Source organism: Bos indicus x Bos taurus, chromosome 25, assembly GCF_003369695.1.
Source record: "Bos indicus x Bos taurus breed Angus x Brahman F1 hybrid chromosome 25, Bos_hybrid_MaternalHap_v2.0, whole genome shotgun sequence".
NCBI lineage: Eukaryota > Metazoa > Chordata > Mammalia > Artiodactyla > Bovidae > Bos > Bos indicus x Bos taurus.
In genome coordinates this window covers 27895488-27908780 of record NC_040100.1, presented here as the reverse complement: position 1 = coordinate 27908780, position 13293 = coordinate 27895488, and the positions used below count along the sequence as shown (strand labels likewise).

The window sequence follows — 13293 nt, the reverse complement described above, 5'->3', positions numbered from 1 at the left end:
AGTGTATATATGCCAGACATGTGTTTCTAAACTCACCAACTTAACACATTTTATTTAGCTAAACCAAATATAGTTTCCTTCTCCACCGTGATAGATTCACGTTTCAATTAATGCTCCCTCACACCCTCCTCCTTGTAATAGATGTTAATTCATTAGCACTTAAAATGCTATGTGGAGTCGCCCCCTTGTGGCAGCCAAAGCCTTCCACGTGCCAGGCCTCAGATGCTGAAGGAATGAATAGCCTCAGATGGTTCTCGTCAAAGGTTTGGACTTGCGTTTGCCAGGCTCCTAGGGGACACCAGGCTGGAGAGCCCTGGTTGAAGATTTCCTCAGGATTTTGACCCCGAGGAGAATGCATTTCTGCAGTTGATCTTTCTGGGCAGGGTATTTGGTGAGGCATTTTGGGTGAGAATCTGTGAGGCATTTTGGGTGAGAAGCTGCCTGAATCTTGCTGCCAGAGGCTGAAGGTGAACCGCTGAGTCAGCAGCCAGGAGCGAGGAGCCGGGTGGTTAGGGTGGGCTCCTGCGCTGCTGGGCATGGGAGCGAGGGGGCAGTGCCCGCGATCCCCATCTCCAGCAGTGCCGTCTCCTTTTTTTCACACCTTGCTACCTTTTTCTGAGGTGCAAATAGCTGTTGCTAAGAGCTGTTTTGAAGAAACCCAGTGCTGCCAGTCCTCACTGAGCTATAAAGTGAATTAATTCGTCTATTGGTGATCATAAATTTGACTTTTCTCGGTTTTTAAAAAAATAATAGTTTTATTGTCTTTGTAAAGGTTCCATGTGCTCATTATAAGATAGTTGAAAGCAACATAATGAAAAGGACAAAATTTTGAAAGGGGAAAAAGTAGATCAGCCTTACACTGGCCTCCAGGACTCGTGGTTAATATAGAGGGAATGTTGTTTAAGGTGCTGCTCTGCTCACACACAGAGAAGGTCACAGTGCACGTGATTTAGGAAACCGGGCCGTGTTATCCTCGCTAGTGTACAAATCAGCAGTTAGTCTCAGGGTTGTCCCCTCTTGGACACACACAGTCACCTTTGAACTCGGCCCCTGCCTCTAGATGCTCATGTGTCATCAGATTTGGTGTGCAGTTGGTGATCAGAAGTTGGTTATTTTAAAAGTTCTTTAAACCCTGCTAGTATAAGTGATCTGTCACCCTCTGGGGAAAGATGTAGATCTTTTCTTTTAATAAATGTGTAAGGAAAAAAAAAGTTCAGAAGTTGACAAATGGTGGGTTCATTTAGACTATTAAAGCCTTCGTAAAGCTGAATTTTATCTGATATGCAGCGTTTTGAGAAATTTCCTTGGAACTCATATGTCTTTCTCTCTCAGAGTTGCCGCTAGCCCACATAGCAACGCATAAAACAACTGTATTTCTTCAAGGCGGTTTGTCGTTGTTGCTTGTTGTCTAGTTGTTGAATTATGTCCGACTCTTTGTGACCCCATGGACTGTAGCCGGCCGGGCTCCTCTGTCCATGGGATTTCCCAGGCAAGAATACTAGAGTAGGTTACCATTGCCTTTTCCAGGGGATCTTCCTGACCCAGGGATGGAACCCATGTCTTCTGCATTGGCAGGCGGATTCTTTACCCCTGAGCCACCAGGGAAGCTGTCGTAATGTACTGGCTTAGAACAAAGTGCTTTACTGCAGTCTGCTAAAAAATGATCTGAGTAAATAATGTACATCCTTCATGTGTGCAGTGTCAACAACAAAAAGTTTTTTAGAATAGTGAGTTTTGTTTGGGTAAACATCATATGTCCCTATACATTTGAGGAATAGAATAAAATGTATAAAGAGGAAATCTGTTGTAAAAAAGGAAATCTGTTGTAAAAAAGGAAAAATCTCAAATCCTACTTCACAGAAATAATACCCCTTGGGAGTGGCATTCCAGACACTACTCAGTACATACATACAGGTGCAGGGGAGGGATGGACAGCAAAAGGGAATAATTTCATCATATTTATTAAACAAGAATAAGCTTATCTTGTTTGCAATTTTGAAATCAGAAACCACATTTAATTTTCCTTGGGTAGAAAAAGCTGAATACAGTTTGAAGGAATTGTAAAACTTCAGAAAAAGGTTTCTACATCAGGGTACATTTTCAAGGAACTCTTAAGAAAGGTGATAGGCCTGGGAACCAAGGTGGGACAGAGACTTGTCCACCGGATGGGGGCCTGCAGGCAGAGCAGGCTCCAACCAGGTCTCAGGTGATAAGCCCTTTTCCAGATAAGACTCCTGCATTTGTTTGCAGCCGGGCTGTGTGTACCACGTTCAGCTCAAGGCAGAAGGCAACGACCACATCGAACGAGCCCTCCCCCACCACCGGGTCATCGTGGTAAGACATGGAATTCTTCAGCAGAATCACTGCATGATTGCATCTCTGGTCAAAAATCCTTCAGCGTTCCTCTGGCTGGCTGCCTTTCATCTGTTGTGGGGGGGACTTTACATCCTAATTAAGGGTCCTCTCAGAATAGTGTCATCTTCAAGCAGCGTCTTCTGTGGGCTTTTAATGAACAGCAGCACTGTCTTGCATCCGGAGCAGAAATCTGAGCTGTTGTTTCCCCACTTCCCCTGCTAGCTCTGATCATTATTCTACAAGTTGAGGATCTTAAGGCCTAAGTAGCATTTTAGATCAAGGGAGGGAATAAAGGGAACATGGGCTTCATCAGTGACAGGGCCACTGACATTTCTTATCTTCTGGTGACCTTGTTCTTCCCACCAAATAGAGTCTCTTGATCTTTAAGATCATGACTCAGCTAACTGATCCCTAAAGAGGCAGCCCTCCAGGTCACAGGAGGTGTCCCTGGCATCATTTGCAGTGAAGTTTTTTCCCATGGAATAAGTCTCATTTGCTAGACCAGAGGATTTGGGACCAGACAAGAAGCCTTTGGTGGCTTTATTAGGTGCCATTATGGATAAAGATTACGATGGGTCCAGAGACTGGTTGGCCATTCAGGATTTTTGGCCTAGACAATGAGTTTTCTTGACGTCTTTATGGCATTTGGCGTTTAAGTGGTTGTGATGGCTGCATCTTATGTTATATTTTCCTGCCATGGGGATTCAGATCGGGGTCCCGGGCAGTCATGTGGACTGTGGCCCCACAGATGAAAAGGTGACTGATGGAGGCACGTGCCCACCCCGGGGGTGCGGGGGAGCTGGGGCTTGACTCTTGCCAATTCCTGCCAGGCAAGAGCATCCTTCTCTTTTTCAAGAGCCGCTGGGAAGTCTGGTTCTTTTACTATGAAATTTCTTTTTGAAAATGTTGATAAGTCAAACTTAAGGAAAAAAGTACTGTCTTTGTCAAACAGCACGTCCATGGCCAAGTGTCACCCGTCTCCTCTCAATTTGGGACCTTAGACTCAGGCTGCTCGGACAGCAAGCTTTGCTCCCTGAATGCGAAGGGAAGTCGCTAGGACATAGAGCTCCGGGGATGTCCCCTGCTGGAGCAGAGGCCCCCGTCTTCCAGCTTCCTTGGCCCAGCTTGCTTTCTCTCTTTCCAGGTCGGGAATAATGACATTGATGATGTGAACATCATAGTTTTCCGGCAGATAAATCAATTCGACTTAAGTGGAAATGTGATCACTTCCTCTGAGTATCTTCCTACATTGTGGGTAAGGCCAGCTGCTGATAGCTAACGTGCTCTAGCCCTTGTTTAGCTGAGGGTTGAGGTTGAGATTAAGAATCTTCAGGCCCAGCATGTATCTGGTGGAATGACTGCCGATTGCTAGAGAAAAACGTGGTCTGGTTTCAGATGACAGTTTTGCCAGCCTTGTGTGTCTTTAGAAGCATCACAGAAGCCTCATGAATGAGCAGTGTGATCTGGGGTCTAAAGCAGAGAGATGGCTTTAGGGCAAAGCACCTGGTCACTTTCTAAATTCTACGCAAGGTGCGTGTGGCAGGCAGTGGACTCAGAGTCAGACGATGGTGGGAACAGGCAGCGAACCTGGGCTGGAGAGAAAGAAAGGCCACCAACAGAACACTAAACTGCTCCTGGAAGCAGCCAGGAACCCAGTGCAAAATGGGAACGTGTTTGGAGTTTAAGGAACAGCTGTGGGGTTGAGGTGACAGTACGTGGTGGGGGGCACGCCGAGTGAACAAGGCTGGCGGTGTTGACACCAGGTGACCAGGCTCTCTAGGTCTCCACAGGGACAACAGTGATGCCTGTTTGGGAGTCAGGGTTGGTGACGATGTATGTGAAGTGCCTGCCCCACGCCTGGCATGTTACAGATATATTAGAAGCTGTTCTCTTTAATGTTCCCACTACACTAACAGGTGTTTACTATTTTGAGCATTAACGTAAGTTGTCAGAATCTTAAATTTAAAAATTTTAACATTTTGACAACTGTCACATCACTGGTGTTTCAAAAGCATTAGGAACGGCCTGTTGCGGGAGGACGGTTGCCCTTTCAAAGATCCGTGTTTCCAGAGTTCCTCTCCCCTCAGAGATAAGCCATACTAAGGTGTCGAAAAGGTGGTGTTTATCGTGTTGAAGTTTTGAAAGCACGCCCTGCTTTGTCGCTGCCCTCCAGGTGAAGCTTTACAAAAGCGACAACCTCGACAACCCGATCCAGACGGTGTCCCTGGGCCAGTCCCTCTTCTTCCACTTCCCGCCCCTGCTCAGGGACGGCCAGGTGAGCCCGCTCCTCTCCGCGCTGTCTTTGCTGGAACGACTCCCCTTTTCCACTGAAGGAACTCAGTTTTCCCATTTTGTCCCCTCATGCCACCTTGCTGACACAGTTGAATCAGAGGAGGTGGGGCTCTCTAGGGATTTTTTTTTCCGGAATTAGCTCTTTTTCTGTTATAAAAATAATACACATTCATCACGGCAGGAGATCGGGGAAGGGGATGGAGATCAGACATAATACTGTCATCCAGAAGCAGCTGTTAACATGTCCATAGTTTCCTTTTGACCCTTTTTGACGCATGTGCATGTGTGTATAAATATAAAAACGTGTATTCGTTTAGTGATACAAAGCTGGGACTGTTCTGTACATTTTCTTGTAATCTGTGCTTTTCACTGAAGACTTTCTCACCCGTACTTTCTCATGCATGGTATTTAATGACTGCACAGGAGACCATGATAGAGAAAATACCGTAATCTATTTAACCAAGGTCATCATCACTTATTGATGACGGGATGTTTGCCGTCAGCTCTAATTGCACAGAGCCAGCTATTGTGGCTGCCCCGGTGGCAGCAAACTGTGGAGAGAACTTGGTTCCTTTTGGGGACTTAGCCTGAGAGCGTGAGTGGTGAGCCTTTGTGGTTCCTCCCCTGGCTTCCTGCCACCTGCCACAGGGGTGATCCTCTGGCCTTTCCCCGTGTGAAGTGGCCGTGAAATAACAAAGCAGGTTGTGACAGAGTCTGGGGCCTCCCCTGCACTGCTCCAGGTGCCCTTAGTAATCGAACCTCTTCCGGCAGCACAGCAGTGTGGTCACAGGCTCCCCGGGGCGCGCAGCCTGCTTGGCGTCTTAGCAGCTGAGTGACCCTGGGCACGTCACGTTTCCCTTCTTCCGGCCTCTCTCCCTCCATCTGTGAAATGGGGCGATAATTCTGATCTTGTCAGTGGTTGAGAGCACAAGCCTAGTGTGGTCACAGGCTCCTCAGGGCTCGCAGCCTGCTCAGTGCCTTACCAGCTGAGTGACCCTGGGCACATCATGCTTCCCTTCTTCGGGCATCTCAACCCCCATCTGTGAAATAGGACAATAGTCCCGATCTTGTCAGTGGTTGAAAGCATACGCCTAATGTGCTCACAGCTCTGGGCCCCTGGCTGGGGCTCAGCACGCAGGCCCGTGACGGTGACCAGGACCTCTGCAGAGGACGCCGCATTCTTAGAACTCACCAGCTAATGAGCCAAGAATTGTCGCTTGGAAGTCAACCTTGTTTTGGATGAAAAACAGTCTTCCTCAGTTTAACCGCGTGTCTCCCTCATCAGAATTGATTCATCAGAACTGTGTGTGTTTTGTAAAGTCAGGTTCTCTAAGGACCACGTAGCTGCCATGGTTGGATACACTTAGAAAGACGAGCCGCGGGCTCCGAGCGCCTGTTTGGAGATGGCAGGGTTGCGTGGCTGACCCTGCTGGACTGGCCTGCTGAGGCCGCCATGTGCGAGTTAGTGACCTAGGTGTGGAGGTGTAAACTTGGGGGTTCCTAAAGGAAACAGCAAGTCCTTTGCATCACAGTCACACATTAGGACTTAGTGTTCGTTTGCTTTGCCCCAACTGCCCTTTGTAAAGACTGCCCCTCCCTCCTTGTGCACAGAATTACGTGGTCCTCCTGGACTCCACGCTGCCCAGGTCCCAGTACGACTTCGTCCTGCCACAGGTGTCCTTCACGGCAGCGGGCTACCACAAACACATCACCTTGGTCTTCAATCCCACGGTAAGGAGAAGGGGGCTTCCGGCATGGAGTATGCAGTGGTTCCAAGGTGCCACTGAGCACTCTTCAGACCTCCGTCCGTGTGGGAAGTTGGCGGGAGTCCTCGTCCCTGAGGTAGAGAGAAGGCGGGAGGCTCGTGCATGGGGAGCCTGGACTTGGACGCGGCCCTTCTGCTGGTTTCTGGCTCGTGCTTGGTGACTTGGCCTCCACGATCTTACCCTGAGTAGAAGGTTCCTCCTCGACCCCAGGAGGAAGCACTTGTCTCGTTCACCTCAGCAGAGACTGAGGAAGTGACAGAGAAGAGCAGGCCGGGAACTGTTTGTCTCCGTGTGGAGGCGCACGCAACCCCAGGGAGGAGCAGTGCCTCCGTGGAGGGCAGTAGGGCTGCAGCCTGGACGTCCGCCGGGCACCTCCCAGCTCCGGGGAGTGCGTGGGCAGCCCAGGCAGGATGGAGGTGCTGCCTGGTGGGCCCAAGCGAGCAGGCCTCGTCCCTGCTGCCAGGAGTGTGGTCCCACTTCTGAGACCGTGGGAGCAGAGCCACCTGCCAGGGGAGGGAAGGCCTGGTGGGTCCTCATCCCAGTCCTTCGTGGGGAGGTGCCTCTCTTCCATCCTTCTGGCAGCTCACAAAGACTGAGTGACTTACCTGAGGGTGCTCGGCAGAGCCAGGTTCTCTCGTCCCGGCCGCTGGCCAGGCGGCTCAGCACCATACGCCTACGAGGGTCGTCAGGGCGCTTCCCTGCATCCCGTGCTGAATGTCAGTACCGACAACCACGTTCCTCACGCATCACTCAGTGTTTCACGCACTGCTAACCACTCCACACACCTCGTCATTCCCCACAGTAGGTGCTGTTTGTATTATCGCCATTTTATAGTTGAGTCAACCGAGTCTTAACGTGACTGCCCAAGGTCACACGGGAAGACCCGGCCTGGAGCCTGGCTTGCGGTCCTCAAAGCTTCGCCTCATAGTTGCTCTGCCTCTGCCCACTGACTCCAACTTGCTCTTAAGGATTTACTTTGATGGAAACTGGTTTGGGATCTAAGACAAGTCAAAACAAGTGGGGGCAGACAGTTAGGGATTCTGCGCTATTCTGTTTATTAAGGGAGCGTCTGTCTCCGGCTATTGTCTTGGGTCAGAGGCCCTCTGGTCCTTCTCCTTCCTGTGTGTCCGCAGATGCTTTGATCTTGGGACCTCTTTACACTGTTAAAATTAGTTGCGAATCTCAAAGACCTTTGGTTTGTGTGGGTTATATGTATATTTATCATATTAGAAATGCAAACTGAGACATGCGTAAAACACAAGCATCCATAGGCCACACGTCCCGTTACCTGTCAGAGTGAGGACATCGTCAGGTGCAGCCTCTGGGAACGTCCCCTGCCCCGTCGTAGGAACATGCAAGAGAAACTGGCACGTTGTATCTTCACAGTATGATGAGAACAGTGTAGACTGTGCAAATCTCCTGAAAGAGGCTGTACCTTGAGAACAGCGCTATGGCTTGTTAACCTGTTTTATCATCATCCGAAAGTTCTTTATTTGTTTCCATTGTCGAGGTGGAGTGAGCTAGTTGGGATATAGGTTCATTTGCTATTACAGAGACCCAGCACTTCAGGGCTTCAGCAGGAGGGAAGGTTCTATCTTATGTTGACCTTCCGGGGGTTGCGCGGAAGCTCCTGGGTGTCAGGCTCCTCCTGTCCGTGGCTCTTCTGTCCTTCAGCACATCGCCCTTCCCGGGATGGCACAGGTGGCTGGAGGCTGTCCGGTCAGCAGGGAGGAAGGGCACACCCAGGGTACGGCCTGGGTGTGGCACTTGTCACTTCTCTTCCTGTTCTGTGGCCAGAGTTGACCCTGGGGCCCCACCTGGCTGCGAGGGAGGCTGGGAACTGTGTTCTGTTCTCACTGGCCCTGCTGACAGTCTGGGCTCCCCTGGAAGGAAAGGTGAGCGGCCCCGGGTCCCCAGCACTGCTTAATCGCCTCACTGGGTGTGACCTCTGGCACTTGCTTGGTGCTCACCGTGCCCCCGAGTCTGGGAACAGTGGGTTCTCGATGCCTCCTTAGAGGAGAGAGTCCCTGGGTGCAGCCGGGGCTCAGCAAAATGAGCTCCTCGTACTTTTCAACCACAGGGGTCCCCTGCCGCCCGCAGCTCTGTGTCTCCTCAGTGTAGATAGTGAAGGGTCCGGGGGTGGGGAGCACCTTGTTCTTGGAACCTGGTTATTCCCGAGCTTCAGAGAGCAGGCAAGGGGAGTTTGTGCAGCAGAGGATTCACTTAGGATTTAGTTGTGTCACTTCAGTTACTTCTTTTGGGTACTGAGGGTCTGGGTCACGTGGGTGCTTGGGGTCTTGAGGAGGCCGGGCAGGTCTGGGCTGTGGATGGGGTGCTGGCGGAGAGCTGGCCTGGGGTGATGGTGCTCTGGGTGTTCGCAGAGGAAACTGCCTGAGCAGGACATCGCCCAGGGATCATACATCGCCCTGCCCCTGACGCTGCTCGTCCTGCTGGCCGGCTACAACCACGACAAGGTAGGGGACCCGAGCCCTCAGGGCAGCAGGCGTGCGGGTGGGGGGCGGATCCCTCATAGCTGGGATGTGGCCGGGGAGGAATGTCCATTGTTACAGAGGTGACCGCGCTTCACGATAATGGTTTAATAGCTGGGTCCAGTCCGACTCTTGCAACCCTATGGACTGTAGCCCACCAGGCTCCTCTGTCCATGGGGTTTCCCAGACAAGAATACTGGAGTGGGCTACTATTTCCTTCTCCAGGGGATATTCCCAAGACCAGTGCCAAGGCCTCCTTTCAAGGCTAGAAGCCTCTTGTATCCCTCCTACCCCTTAACCCTGAAGTACTTCCGGGTCTCTGGTGACCCTCTCTGGTACAAAGACCTGCGCTCGGCTGGGCTGAGAGCACAGAGCGGCAGGGATGGGCCAGGGCAGGCTGGGGGCGGGGACTTTGGTGTCCCGCTGGACAGACGTCTTTTCCTGGAGCCCCCCTCTCTCATACCCTTTTTCTTCCCAGCTCATCCCCTTGCTGCTGCAGCTGACAAGCCGCCTGCAGGGAGTCCGAGCCCTTGGCCAGACAGCCTCTGACAACAGCGGCCCGGAAGACGCAAAGAGACAAGCCAAGAAACAGAAGACAAGGCGGACGTGAGGGATCTCCCTCGGGACAGGCCCCTGGTGTGGAGGATGCGTGTGACTCTTGTCATCAGCTCCGCGGGCGTAGCCACCCGTCAGCCTCCCCTCCCCGGCCCCGATGTGACACCGTGAAGGGACCCTCCTGTCACTCTGCAGAGCACAACTGATTTTCTGAGTCAAAGATAATTTATTATTTTTATTTTTGTCAAAGAAGTGTTTAAGCTGTGCTGGTGGTGTGCGAATGTTATCCTGAGTCTTCCAGCTTCATTTGCAAAAAGAATTCCAGTAAATGGGTGTCTTGACTCCCAAATCAAGCTCCTGTTGGACTGACCCTCCCCTTAACGTCCCTGTGCATCTGAGGTCCCTGCTGGAAACCGCACAGCCTGTGTGTACTCCTAGGAGGGTGTGTTATGCGGTAAAAAGTCAATAAAATGGCCCAGTTGTTTGTGTTGTAGCTCATCTCGGGTGCAGTCCTTGGAGGGCCCTGGCCTAATGCTGGGGTCACGATTGCACCGCCTGGAGGGACACGTGGGTCCTGAGTGAAGCCGAGATGACACGTGGCAGCTGGCTTTTGGCCTCAGTGATAGGAAAACGGGAGAGGTGGTGAGGGGTGACGGCGTCAAGGGCCCTACCTTGGTTGAGGGTGGGGGGTGATGGTGTGAAGAGCCCCGCCTTGTCTGAAGGAGTCCGAGAGGCCCTCCCACTGTGCTGCGGGATCATGTGTTTACGTCTCTAGAGAAGCCGGAAAAACTGAGTTTTATGTGAACTCTTCCAAGTTTTAAATGTTAGCGACAAATTCAGTTTGTAACTTCTGGCGAAACAAAATACATATGTAGGCTGTGTGAAGCTTGAAGGCTGCCAGTTTGCATAAGGGATCCACAGGAATTCTCAGCATTTGAACGGCATTAATTTCATTCTTATGGGAAGTAATTAAGTTACCCTGGAAGCAGGGACATCCAGCCATCCAATGCTTATTGAGCCCCACGTGTGACAGGCACCGGGGCTATGAGACGAGCAGAGCAGACAACAGTATAAACTTCAGGAGCTGGATGAGGACGAACCCGCCCCCCGCCTCCCCCCTGCCCCGCTTTGTTCCTTGTTGTGTCCCTGGCGCTCCGTGTGGAGTGGGTACTTTAGAAGGAACGAATGAATGAATGCATGCGTGGAGAGGCGAGGATGTGGACACGTGGCACCCGCTCTCAGAGCGCACGACCCATCCATCGTCGGGTGGAAGACAAGCTGGTCAGGGGACAGGGCAAGGCGGAGAGCCAAAGGCTTCCTGGTGGAGGAGGCTCAGGTGGCCAAGGGGGCACAGAGCAGAGGTCAGGTCCCACCTGAGAGCTTAGGGAAGCTTCCCCGGCACGATGTTCAGGCCGGGTCTGGAAGGACCCGAAGGGGAAAGAGGAGTAAGGCAGAAGGTCTTGTTGGGTGCCACGATCAGTGAGGACGGTCAGCTTGAGGATTCCCGGGCTCCAGGGGCCCTCCCGAAGAGCTGCTGCACTTCCAGCCCAGCGGCTGTTGGGCTCTTGGCCATTTCACAGGTATTACTTTTCACTGTGGAAGGAAGTATGCTCTTGGAGATCTGGGAGAGACGAGATGCATAATCCATTTTTTGGAGTGTTTTCTAACACTTCTTCCAAGTGGACACCCAGAAACATGCCTTTTAAATGTTAATGGGGCTTTTTATTGACGCAGTGTAAAGGTTAAGAGCTCGTGGAAGATACCACTAAATGTCAATATGTTCCATCCAGTTCTGGACGCCGCCACTAAGGGGCAGTCTTCCCCCGTCGCTGCTGCAGGTCACCTTTCTTGCTGGTGGATCTTCTGAAAGGGCTCTGTTCCTGGAAAAAGGCTGCTGCCTTTCTCAGCCCGTATGCAAGTTCGGCCTGTTGCCTGAGATTGTCTTCATTTTCTGGCAATCTCAGGACAACTCCCCTGTCCCCTCTGTGAGGTGTGAGAATGAATGGATAGAGAATTTTAAATGCAGCAAAAGTTATATGAGACAGATTTCTTTTCCCCCCTGAGAAATTAAAGATGTCTTAAATGACGGGTCCCTGAAGAACTCCCTTGCTTGCGCCTTTTTGCTTATTAAAGTAGCCCAGCCTCAGCGAGGATACCCCCCGAGACTGACAGACAGGGAGGTGCCATTCTAAGGTGCTGGTTTCACCTGAGTCTTCCCTGGGTTTCCTTTGTTTGGAATGTTATCATCCAACCAGCAAGGACGGTTGGACATGGGTGGAGGGGTGCTGGAGGTGGGCATGGGGAGTGTGTAGGGGGCAGGGGCTCCAAGAGAGGTAGGGAGAGGAGGTGGTCCTCGTGCTCAACTCTCAACGGTCTGTGTTCAACTCTTGAGAGACGAGTCATGAGATAAGGGGAAAGCGAACGATTACCTCCCTGAGTGACGAGCAGTGGCGGAAAGGAGTGGTGACCATGTGCCAGGCACCGCACTGAGTCCTTTCATGCATGAAATGCTGGGTCTTCAGGACCTTCCGACATGAGTATGTCTTCAACTCCACCTTACAGGAGGGAACTGAGACTTACGAGCGTCGCAGCCACTAAGTGGCAGAGCTGGGGTTTGAACCCGGGTGCAGGAGTTCTTAACCATGTGCTCTGCTGTCTCCTGCTCTACAAAATGAGACAGGGCATCTGTGTGCCAGGTTGGGGATAATTCAGGTGTTGAGAAAGAGAATATCATATGCCAGAGATGGGGGCATGAGCTGTGATAAATTTAGTCAAAGCACAGTGACATGTAGCCATGTGTGCAACGGAGGGTCAGGCCTTTAACTGTTCCTTCAGCATTGTTTCTAGAACCAGAGTTACATGGCTAAATGCTTAAACCCAATTCCCCAAATCCAAATCCAAATCCAATGGGCAGCATTCCCCCTTTCCTCAAAAGCTGGAGCCACCTGATGAGGGGAGTTGGGAAGGATTCTGGGAACAAAGTTTGTGTGGTTCCATTCCATTCTGTCTAGACCAAGTGCTCACTGGGAATGAGGACTGTGTCTCAGCCATCTGCGGTTCCAGGCCCTGCACACAGTGGGGGCCTGAGGAAGGGAGCCCGCCTCAGATTGACTGCCCCCAACCATCCCCACGGCCTTTTCATATGGGCTCCCCTTGCACACTGAGTCAGGGCTGCACTCAGATGTGAGTGCTGACGTGTGCCTTCTCAGATGGGGTTATAAAGGGCATCGCATAGACAGATGAATGGATAAAGAAGATGTGGTGTGTGTATATATACAACTCAGCCATAAAGAAAAGCAAAATAATGCCATTTGCAGCAACTTGGGTGCAACTAGAGATTATCATGCTAAGTGAAGTAAGTCAGACAGAGAGAAAAATACTATATGATATCACTTATATGTGGAATCTAAAATATGACACAGATTATGAGACAGAAACAGAATCACAGACAGAAGAGATGGACGGTTGCCAAGGGGAAGAGTGGGAGGGAGAGGAATGGACTGGGAGTCTGGGGTTGGTAGATGCAGACTATTACATTTAGAATGGATAAACAACGAGGTCCTAATGTATAGCACAGGGAACTATACTCAATATCCTGTGATAAGCCGTAGTGAAAGAGTGTGTATAGTACAGTGTATGTGTATAACTGAGTTACTTTACAGCAGAGGTTGGCACAACATTGTGAATCAACTATACTTCAGTAAGGGCTTCCCAGGTGGCTCAGAGGTAAAGCATCTGCCAAAGCAGGAGATGCAAGAGACTCAGGTTCAATCCCTGGGTTGGAAAGATACCCTGGAGCAGGAGATGGCAACCCACTCCAGTATTCTTGCCTGGAG

The 13293-nt window shown here is 51.1% G+C and overlaps 1 protein-coding gene across 1 annotated transcript in view; it reads left to right on the top strand.

Annotated features, from left to right (window-relative positions):
• LOC113884022 (nodal modulator 1) overlaps positions 1-9950 on the top strand; it is a 56471-nt gene extending 46521 nt beyond the window's left edge. Inside the window, exons 26-31 of the mRNA XM_027528320.1 lie at positions 2251-2334; positions 3500-3610; positions 4529-4630; positions 6259-6378; positions 8795-8887; positions 9381-9950. Of these exons, the coding sequence (XP_027384121.1) occupies positions 2251-2334; positions 3500-3610; positions 4529-4630; positions 6259-6378; positions 8795-8887; positions 9381-9512 (642 nt within the window). The 3' untranslated portion in view covers positions 9513-9950. The remainder of the gene's footprint in view (positions 1-2250; positions 2335-3499; positions 3611-4528; positions 4631-6258; positions 6379-8794; positions 8888-9380) is intronic.
• Positions 9951-13293: the final 3343 nt, after the last annotated feature.